Genomic DNA, 11425 nt, shown 5'->3' on the forward strand with positions numbered 1-11425 from the left:
GATAAACTGACTCACAGCAAACATGGGGCTGGGTATGTGTGTGACCCCTATTAACCCCTCTGTTCCTCTCCTTGTCTGTGCATTATGCACAATATTCTTATGCTGGAATATTACATGCCCCTGTGGACATATTTAAAGAGGATGCTCCCCTGAGTATAGATGCCTTAACGTCAAGTGTTTTAGATTCAGAGCCCGTATTGCATAGTGTCATTCAAAAATCACTTCACGCAGAGGCCCTGACTAAAGCCCCTGAGCCTGTGCCCATCAGAGCAGTTTGGTCATCCATTCATGTATGCTGTGCTTTAATCTGATTAAACACCTGAAATAATGTTTTGCAGCTAGATTTTTTAGACTTTCCCCACACGAGACATCAAGATCAGATAATAAAGAAGAACATTAGATTACTCCAAGGCCCTTATCATGTCTGTTGACGTGTAGCAACAGATGCCCACTTCCTCCCGTTGGTAATCGTGCCTTGAATCTATCTAGGACACAGTGTGACAATGATATCACTGTTCATTTACTGCCAATTAACATTTAATCAAGATGCAGTCACAATGCTCACATTAATTTTGACTTACAGGGAAAATCCACTGTAATTTTAATGTATATTATTCTGTTGATTTTGGGCAGTATAGGCAATACAAACACACACACACCTGTACCCTTATACTTGAAATCAGAACGTTATAGATATATAAATTGATCATATTAACAGGATTTCTGTTGTTGATCCATTGATACTGAATTAGTGTGACTCTGTGGGCTAATAAATTCTTTTGATTGAAATGTTCCATACAAACCAGGTTTATTTGACTGTAAGGTTGTCAGCTGTGACTAATAAAATGTATTCATACCCATATTTTACCCCTACTCACTATGTACTAGGAGTGGCTCTAATATTCTCTCTTCATTGAGCAGCCTCAGTATTTTTCTCTAGATCCCTCTTTGCTTTTTAACTTAATATTCAAATTCACATGTAAAATATTACAGGAATAACTTGTGTGAAGTGTATATTATAAGCTGGATTTTTCCCTTTTAAACAAAAACTGCATTTTTAAAGGGGAGCAGGGTAGCAGACTGGTTCTGTCCTCCACTCACACAACCTCATTTCCAGATCTTATGTCAGTAAGTGTCTGCTCTGCTACTGTGTCCTTGAACAGTCTGCTGAATTCCTGACAGCTCCTCGGACACTGATCACTGACCCTGACTTACTGATCGCTGACACTGCAGCTCATCTCAGGCCTCCCTGTGATAAGCAGGAGAGCAGAGAGTGATATATCCTTCAAGGATCAGTAAAGCATTGTATTAAATGCTAACAAGGATTCATAGAGTAACAATGCTCCATTATCATCATAGTTACTACTTGCAAATCCTAGTTACTTTTAATCAGGTTGAGAACACTACTTACTGTCTTTCAAGTAACATATATCATGAGAGAAATTATGAGAGACAATTTCCTTCAGTCAGACGTGCATCTCTTTAAGTTGCCAAAAATTAAATATGTGTATAATCACATAATAAGTGAGAGCTCTGCTCTAGTTTAAAACAACTTCAAGTATGGTCTGCATTATTTTAGTGCTGTGCAGGAAAAGGACAAGTAACAACAAACATCGGGTGTCCTCAAAGACAGTTCATAGCCACCTCCAGAATCAATATTGTCTGCAAATATTATGGAGGCCAACACAGAATCAAAAATGCAACATGACCTGAAGCTGACATTAGTTAAATTGAAACTCCGGTTTTAAGACTGAAATCCACCCATGACATATCTCTATTCTGCAGGCACAGAATCAGGACCCTCATCCTGTAGGACGGCTGTCAATGGGACGTCAGAGGTGGGCGTGTCAGGCGGCTCTTGAGAGAGATCTTCGGAGCATCTGCTCACAGTGGGTGAGACCACATCTGGACTAGTGTCACAGGACTCTGTGCTCTGCTCTGAGGTGGCCGTCATGATTGTTGTGGCAATACTGGGGAGAACTGGGTCAAACTCGTCATCTTCATCCTCCAGGATGGGTGACTCATGGATGTCTGCCAAAAAAAAAGTTTAAAGTATGATATTTAGGCAAATTGAACTGATTGTGGTTATAAAATGAATATGAATGAAAAGAAAATGCTAACTCACTGCTGAAAGCTTCAGGGTACTGCTTAGCAATCTTCCCCTTTAGTGTCCTGAAAGTGGAGGAGACCAGTAATCAGAGGTTGTGCGTGTGTTCACATGTGTGCTTGCACTAAGGAGGTCAGCCTTACCTGATCCTTCTGAAGATGCTGTCCAGATCTTTCTTCATCTCCACAAGGGTGCGGGTATGAAGAAGGAAGCGCTCATTCATTTGCTGCAGTCGCACGTTTGACAGCCCGTTGAAGTTGATCAGCATTTCATTGGTTTTCTCAAAGCGGTCAAGCCTGTTTTCAGAATATTTCAGCAAAACATGAACAGTGTTCAGTCTACAAGGAACAAACCAGTGTGTCAGCATCACTCTTAATGCAAGTTAACTGAGCTGAACTAACAAAAGACCCATTTCATATTTAGTAGTATGAAGCAGCAGAGAAGCTAAAACAGAAAAAGAAGACCAATCACACTTTGACACTCACATGTGTCTCTGAGCCTGGATGATGGCGTTGACATCCTCAGAGTTGACCATGCTCAGCATCCTGTTGCAGAACACGCCAGATGCTGTGGACTCCACCATGATGAAGGTCAAGAAGGAAAAACTGCAAATACAAACCTTCATTGAGAAACTTGCTCTTGCGAGCAGCGATATTTTCACAAAGATAAAGATTGAAACAATGAACACACAGAGAAAGCTAAATCATGAGCCTAATACACAGTCAGTTATTCAGACAGATTCAATAACATTCATAAATGTCCTCTGACAGTTTTCTGCCGTGATATTTTAACTGCAACTCACTGTACCGATGATGAACTTTATTATCAGTCTAGTCAGGACCAGGACGAACCATTAATTATCGATTTAGCTTGCAAGCTAAAACAAACAGCGAAGCTACAAAATTCATATTACCTACCTCAGGGTCCACTGCGGTTGTCTCTATAGACCTCTTGCTGTTTTAATATTAGATTTAAAGTTACATCTACAGCCTAAAGAGGCATCTGACAGCTGTGTGTAAAACAAAAACAAAGCGCTCCCGTTTTCTTACTTCCGGTCACACGACCTTCGTTTCCGGTGCTCGTCTCTTTTTTTCTTTTTACTTCTTTATTTAAAACAGCGCAGAATACAAAGATACATCCTAAAAAATCTGAATTAGTGAAAATTGTTTGTCATAATCATATAATAGCAAAACAGAACAAAAGTGCGGGGACACTTCAAAATCATAAGCACTCATAAATAAAGATCAAAAGAACAAATACTTTACAAAAACAAAAAATGAAGTTATTAGAAATACAAACGCATATGATCACTGACTGAAACAAAATAAAAAAGCATATTATTTCTGAGTGCATGAAATCAAAATGATGCATGTGTTGGTTGTCTTTCTAGTCACATATACAGTCATTATAGGGAGCTGAAAATTGCATATATCTCTACCAAAAACTGTATGAAATTTTATTTATGAAAATGTAACTTCCTGAAGAAGCACAGAAGTTTAACAGCATCATCAAAAAACTATTTCTTTCATCAGCCTAATGAAAGCATTAAAATAAGTAGAGAAAATATTTATTCAGAAGGGGGGACATAATAAATAAGTGTTTCTTATTAATATAAATTAACAATATTTTTCATATACTGGATTGATAATGGACAGACTAATAGTGAGACACACACACACCTATAAAATTTTAAGAGCCTACAAGCAAATGAAAAATAAAATGTGTGCAGCAGTTTTGCACCTGTGAAAGACACTTTAGAAAAGAAAGAGACTCTGCACATCCAGAAAACTCACAAAATTACTTTTATTAAGGGACAAGTAAAAAAAGTACATGATGTATAAAAAATACAAAACCGCTTTGTCTAACTTGTAAGCGAAGTAAATGCATAGCAACAGTACATGCAAGTCTAGAGTTTACTATTCTGTAACATTTTTAAGCTACAGGCTAAAAGAGGAAAAAGTACAGTTTGGTTGCAATCTATCAGTCGTTTCAGTCTACATGATACAGATCCAAAGTGATGGTAGAAAATAAGTTAGGTTGCACACAACTCAAATGATGAGTAAATAAATACTTAACAACACTTCACAAATATTGACAACCAGTAATTCAACGCAATGTTAAACAAATCTTGCATGAGAATTACATTTGATTTCTGATGTACAAAAACCATACTACGTATAAGCTTAAGATGAAAAGAGTAGTATTACACTTCTAAGCGAGGGGATGCAGTGATACAAATAAATATGAAATAAATAAATAATGAAACCCATATAGGAGCCATATGGCTCACCCAACCCCTTATGTACATAACACACCCACTGCTCCCAACTACAACATCACGTGTATGAAATTTCATATTAGTGTTCTTTTTAGAATACCATAAACATACATACAAATGACCTCGGACAAGCACAAGTGTCCATAGAAAACCTGCATTGATTTGACATTGGGTGAATTTCAATGTGCTTTGGCTTTCACTTGATAAATAAAGTAATATTAGGCTATATATCACAACACATTTGTGGTATATAAGAGGCAATGGCATAGAATTTCAACTTGTATAAAGTTTTTTTTTACCATATACTGACCCGGGAATGACGGAAATCACTGATATTGATATTGCTGAATGACTATAGACCGATTGTGTGTTTTGCTGTCGTATTGTGTGGTATTATTATGCAAAGACACTTTTTCCATTTTTTTTTTTTTTACATATAAAAATAAGTTAAAACTTCAGAGAAATGGATCCAAAAAAATAAAAGTAAGATTTACAGTTTATATAAGGCCATGCAATTTAGTATACTCATGCATCAGATCGTTAGGTCTTTTGGATGAGTGGGCTTGCCATTCATGCAAAAATGCACTATGTGTTGCTGAGGCCACGATAAATATAGCAACTGTCCCTTTTTGTTCCTTAATACCAATCCAGAATTAACACTAGCACTGTCTGTAACACATAATTAAGGCTGGTGTATTTGCTGTTGAAGCTGTGAATAGGCTTTATTCAAAGGGGGACCCACATATTTGCACACAGAGACACTAATCCAGTCTACAAACACAAACTCTCTGATAGGAGTGGATGTCAATGTGAACAGACACAAACACAAGGGCTACTGTACAGATCTGTGCTCTGTCAATATAAAGTGTCATTCATTCCAAAACAACATAACCACCATTTCAAAAAAAGAGATAACTACTCTCAACAGAAGGAAGCAAAACTAATCCTGCAATATTAGTCGTCTTGACATATATGCTTACAAAATATCCGGATATTTGAGAAAATGGGTTAAACTGTATTTTTGAAATGTTGAGTAATGAGTTTCAAGTAGCACCTTTTTCTGTAACAAGTGGATCTATTGCGTTTTGGAATAAAATCGGTTACATGTACCAGCAAACTAGAGCTCCAGCATTTTACCTAAAGTAGATCAAAAACACTACAGATGATGGTCCATCGTCAGGATGGTGAGAATATTAAATATAAAAAAAGAGACAAAGTGGAAACACAACAGTTCATAAGTTACTGTTTCAACATAATAAACATACCTCCAACAATATAACGGAGAAGACCGAAGGATTCGCAGCTGCTTTATGGTTGAAGGCCATCTGAGGCAACTTCTTTCTGTAAGTGCTCAAGAAAAAAAAAACAGCACCCCGAGATTTCTTCACAGATGTGTGCAAGGCGGCGGGGGGAGGGGGAGGGGGGGCGTTGTTTGACTTTACCACCCTTCTTCTGCCCCCACCCCACTCCTGGTTGAAGGTGTTGTCACGGTAACACATAGCTGAGCAGGCTCTGCATTTTGCACACAAGCTGGTGTTTCCTTCACTTCCTCTTCAGTCAGAGAATTCATCCTGCTGACTTCCACACCCACCTGGCCCTCGTCTACCTCCACCTCTTCCTCCTCATCTTCCTCCTCCTCATCCTCTTCCTCCTCGTGCTGCTGCTGTTGCTGCTGCTGCCGTTGTTTGTTACGACAGCACGGTTTGAACAAATGAGGGTCGATGAGAACCTCCCCAAAGCGCCCCTTGTAGATTATTCCACAGCACACCTTTTGCCTACACAAAACATGAAACAATGTATTTATTCAAGCATATTATAGAGTAACAACAAATTAAAGGCCTATATATATTTGTACATTTATAGGCCTTGTACATAACATTACTACATTACAATGCACTGATAGCGTAACTGTGAAAAATACTGAATGTCAAAGTGACTATTGTCTGATGCACACTTATCATACAGGTGTGTAGAAAAATGAAGTCATGCAGAAGTGTTGTAGTGCACTACCAAACACTCCAGCACACTGTCAGCTGTCATATTTGTTGAAGACTTTCTGTCACAGACATTCACCAGTAGGGTGAAAAATTAACTTTTTTGTCCACCAGCCAAATGTCTAGTGACTGTTCAAAATTTACAAGCCACTCAATAGATTACCATTGGGTTTTTTTTGGCTGATGAGTGAGGCAAATCTACCAGCCACTTGCATATTTTACCTTTTATATTTGGTTGTTGGCTGGTGCTAATTTTGTGCCGCGTTCACCAGGCATTAAAAGTGCCTGAAATTTAATTCTTTAACTCTTACAAATACAATATTGCTGTGATGGATTGCCTATCTCAAGCTTCATACTCGAGTTTTAAGTCTCTACAGACTTGTTTTTTTTATGAATGAAAACTATTGATATGATATATATCTGGAAGGCAGGAAAATGCATAAAAAAAACTTTTTAAAAAAGTAAACAACAGATTGAGAAAGTCTCAAACTGGTCTTTTAAAGAGGGTGAGCAGTCCTTATAATTTTCAATAGTATCAGACCAAAAGCATAAAGATGGAAGATTCCTGGGTTGAATATAATTTTCATTCCTACTTCAAAGATTTATATTTACTAGTGGTAAAAAATTACGAGGTCTAGATGCAAATTATGTAATTTAACGTTGCCACTGTCTTTATTCAACTGCTGTGACAGACATCATATCTGTTTCAAGCTTTTGCACCAAAAGTTTATAAAACTGAATGCACAACATTAACACTAAAATGGACTTCTTGCCTTTTCTTTACATTTTGAGCATCTGGAATTGTACCAATGTGAATTCTAAAACGTCTCTTTGATTTTTTATGTTGATTGAGTGTAATATAGGGTCAAAAACAAGATTAAAATTAGCACTTATTAGGGTTGTTGCAGACCTGAGACAGAGTCTGTGCTTCACTGTCTGTCTTACCTCTTCCAGTAGGTGAGGTCCAGGAAGGAGAAAACAGGGGAGCGGCTGGATCCAGGGCTGAGCTCCGAGTCTGAACCGTCGTCTGAAAGGTTGCTGTAGCTGGGAGACTGAGCGGGAGACGCACTGGAGGTGGTGCTGTGGGCATCTGAATCTGGTGAGCAGAACAAAGCATGAAAAGTGGAGATTAGGTGCTGCATGTGGTGTGACTTTGAGGGGTCTGCACGGGGAATGTGTGTGACAAAAAGACTTCCTTCAAACAAGTCTGACTTTAAAGTTACAAATCAAATGCCAAAACGCAGAGCTCACTGTTTCTTTTCAGCTCTTTCTGCAGCCTGCTGATCTGGCTCGGCCGTGCTTTCTTGGAGATGGATTTTATCTTCTTCGGCCTTGAAGTTATCTTTAGGCTGGGACCACCTCTGGCATCCACCACCTATATGGAAGAGAGGGCATGTTACCACTTTAAGTTATTTTTCCACATTTTTTTTATCAGATAGTTCAGGAACAATATCATTACTGTGGTCCAGACTCACATGATTCCAGTTCTTCTTGGTTCCCACAGGTAGTTTCTTCCACCGCTTCACCAGGAGCACACAAGCGTTGCAGATTTCTCCAGATCGCGTTTCACTCAATCTACAAGACAATTACAGTTAGTTTGTGAGGAAATGACAGTGGAAGAAAGTTGATATCCATAAAGGTATCTAGACTTTAGAGCTGGATCTCTCACCAAACCCCACGTGTCTAAGCTGTGTCTCTTACCCGAAACAGCTCCTGAAGTCTTTCTCATACCGCTTGCTGTCCGTGAAACGAGAGCTTGACGACTTTGCGCGGCAGATGCAGCAGCCGTCCAAACTCCTGTACATTTTCGGCTTATGAAAGCCAAACATCTGCGTGCAAAACAGAAGTCACATGTGAATATCTCAGGCTCTAATCAGTGTGCATCGTGTGTTAACTGCAGTACCTCCCTGCAGCACTAGATTACTGGTTCATATGAGAGGCAGTATTTTATTGAACCGTTTCAGATGAGCAAAATGTGAATTAAACATGAAATCGGGTGCTTTGCCACGATCAGAGAAGTAAAAACATCCAGTGAAAGCGATTTTTTTGGAGCATCTCTCCGCTCTGGCCCACATGGAGGAAGTAGGTCAACAGTCAGACAGCGTGTCAGACAGATCATGTCAGCATGCTGCGCTCACAGGATGCACGCTTCAATTTGGCAGCTCAAAATATTAGCACGCACTTACTCCCAGCCTCCAGGCTACAGAGGATATTAGGTTATCTGTTGTGGTTAAACTATAAAATATAAACCGGTGTTGCCAGAGAAATGCAGAAAAATATGGATGTATCGGGGATGATTCACTCGAAATGCAATAAGCCGACTGTGCAGAGGAATTATGATTTATGTTGCTAGGGAGAAATTTAATCTCCACAGCACATGTAGACCTGAACTGCGGCAAAACTGCGAGCCGCGCCCCCCAGACTGTTTTTTTTTTCCGTTTGCCATCATTCCTCAGGGTCTTCTGACAGTGCGGTGCCACAGAGAGCAGGCAGAGAGGAGGAAAACTCATAGACCACTCACTCTGATAGTTATATCAGATATCATTTAAGGTTGGGAAATATGACAACCACAGAACTGTCTCCTTAAGTCTGAAGATATCAGTTGACATATGAAAAATTCACGAGAAATTGCCTAGTTGATGTTCAGCACAACGGACTGGATGAAAACAAAAACCGGAACTCATTTTCAGCAGTGAGAAATCAAACTTTATATTAACATAAAAATGTGAAACTATGTGTGACTATGTTACTATTTCCTAAAGTAGCTTCATAATTCTGTATTACATCACTATGATCCAAGTCTGTAAAACAGAATAATAAACTACAAGTCCAGCCCAACAGATGTTAATGAACAACGTTTAAAAGGTCTCAATGTTGCCTATATTATTTACTGCTGCAGAAAGTTTAGCAATTTGCAAATAAAGCCACTGACCTTCGACTATAACATAGAGGTTGAATTTATATACAACTTTATTTAAACAGTGAACGGCTTCACTGATATAAAATATCTAACAGAGCAGCAGCACAAAGAACACAGACCAGGTTAAAAGACATAAGTGACTAAAATGGATAAAATATAAAGAAAATCTATGATCTGCAGAACAGATGTGATCAGAAGAATGAAATGGGCAAAATAGCTGCAGTGTGATTTTTCTTAAATTATTATTATTGTATAAAAAAATCAGTGTCTACAAATTGTGATGATATGAAAAACTCTTAATACATCTATGCTCACAAGTCTGACTATATATCCGCCTCTGAGTGCCTCATCTGTAAGCAGCAGACGATCTCTGCAGCAGAATACAGTACGTGACGCAACTCAACATGGCAACACACTTCAAAGGCGGAGGCAGTGTGGGGAAGGGGGTGTGATGCGATTTTCCGCAAAAACTGCTTTATTCCATGGAAACTGCAAAAATCGCCCCAAAAGCAGTAAGGACCTGTCCATATAACATTTCACATTTTAAAAATAAAAGAAGACACCGAGAAATGCACTTGTTTTTATCGAGAGAAAAGTGCAAGTCGCCAATTTCACCGCCCACTCCGGCGAGGAAGCATGGCATGCCACACGACCTGCTTCATGCGCACCCATTTTATGATGACCGTCCTCTGCTCGACGATGCCCGACTTTCCTCCCATACATTAACTTTATGGAGTCAGATAAACTACGGCAAAGCAATTTCAAAAGCAAAAATACCTCCCGTTCATTTTTTAGTGAAAGCTGCTCTCAGATAATCGTGTAATTTGATCTTTACTCTTTGTTATTCCAGAGCCGCGTCACTGCAACAGTCCACCTACAACTGCATGTGCACGAAGTTCAAAGCGGCGGCTTAGTGAAAGTCGGTGTTTTCTACTGTTTTTCTCGCACTAAACAAGCCTGTTTACCCAGCTCGAGTTTCACAGGGTGTTCATAAATAGTTGGTGTTTTGCGGTAGCTGTTTTGTTGACAGCAGCGCCCGCGTGCTGAGACGCATCTCTCGTCCGGGTGGGCGTGAGAGGCTCAACTTGGCTTATTTAGCAGGCGCAGATGTGCAGTAACTAGACTGCAGCTGCTATACAGCCACAACGTGGACGTTACTCTGCTTTTTAGAAGAGTGTGTTTCCCACCGTAGCGACCACAATAACCGACTTAAGTCAAATTTCGGGACCGATAAAAGGAGTGCAGCCAGACGCACGGAACCAGCCAACAACAACAACAGCCATTACATGCTCGCCGTGCTTGCACATGAAGCCCGTGCTGACACTATTTAATGCATCTTCAGCTTTATCTTGCATTCCCCCAGCTTTGCTCGGTCACTTTAACTGTTTATAAGGTAACCGACACATAAGGCGGACCACCCAGTTAGTCTTACCGCAGGCCTAAAAAAAGAGCAATTGTTCTAAGACAACTCGGAGCTTGTTTTAAATTACACGTCTGAAAACACAGCGTAGACTCCAAACCCCCCTCAAAGCTGCAAAGACCCAACAAAACGCATAGAAACCTGATGCATCCGTTACCTTGTTGCAAGTTGCGTGAAGTTGATACAAAGTAATATTCCGTATGCGGCGTCGTTACGATGTGACTATTATCAAAATCAGCCCGCATCAGTAACCCGCTCTTCTCTTGTTGATGTCTGCGCTTGTGGACGGGACTGGATAGTTGTGGACACAGTGCGCATGCTCCGTATCCACACCTCCATTTCGGAGTAGAGCAGAAGGCTTTTTTCTTTTTCTTCAATCAAGGCATTTACATAAACGACGTGTGACGTCCCCGTGCGTCTGCGCTCTGCTGGCCTTATAAGGACGGGAACATTGCGCGGGAACAGGGGGCTCGGCCCCGGTTGCCATGGCACATTGGAGAATGTAAGCAAAGGGGCGGGGCCTGTCGTTTTACTACACAGCGCCAGATGGCCCGTCTGGAGGCCGACGGTTTTTAGGGGGCTCGGCGTCTAGCAGGGAGATGCGCTTTGTTGATCTCAATTGCGTGACATCGGACCAGATTAGTTGTAAATAAAAGGTAGGAGAAACATGGTCTCCACCCAGCGGTCATCTTAGATCAAACAACCA

At 40.2% G+C, this 11425-nt stretch overlaps 2 protein-coding genes across 3 annotated transcripts; both read right to left on the minus strand.

Annotated features, from left to right (window-relative positions):
• Positions 1–789: 789 nt before the first annotated feature.
• Positions 790–3197, minus strand: kxd1 (KxDL motif containing 1). 2 transcript variants are annotated; one of them, XM_044357423.1, is made up of 5 exons: positions 3025–3197; positions 2593–2712; positions 2251–2403; positions 2126–2172; positions 790–2031 (listed from the first exon to the last, which is right to left on the minus strand). In XM_044357423.1, exons 2-5 carry the CDS (start codon positions 2688–2690, stop codon positions 1775–1777), a joined length of 555 nt encoding a protein of 184 aa, XP_044213358.1. In that variant the 5' UTR covers positions 2691–2712; positions 3025–3197; the 3' UTR covers positions 790–1774. The 2 variants fall into 2 exon arrangements, with proteins under 2 accessions (XP_044213358.1, XP_044213360.1); XM_044357425.1 differs by having other exon boundaries at positions 3021–3179.
• Positions 3198–3886: 689 nt separating this feature from the next.
• Positions 3887–11356, minus strand: LOC122986249 (SIN3-HDAC complex-associated factor-like). The gene is made up of 6 exons (XM_044357422.1): positions 10877–11356; positions 8081–8208; positions 7855–7954; positions 7631–7754; positions 7325–7475; positions 3887–6160 (listed from the first exon to the last, which is right to left on the minus strand). Exons 2-6 carry the CDS (start codon positions 8206–8208, stop codon positions 5824–5826), a joined length of 840 nt encoding a protein of 279 aa, XP_044213357.1. The 5' UTR covers positions 10877–11356; the 3' UTR covers positions 3887–5823.
• Between the last annotated feature and the right edge of the window lie 69 nt (positions 11357–11425).

This window comes from Thunnus albacares, chromosome 7, assembly GCF_914725855.1.
Source record: "Thunnus albacares chromosome 7, fThuAlb1.1, whole genome shotgun sequence".
NCBI lineage: Eukaryota > Metazoa > Chordata > Actinopteri > Scombriformes > Scombridae > Thunnus > Thunnus albacares.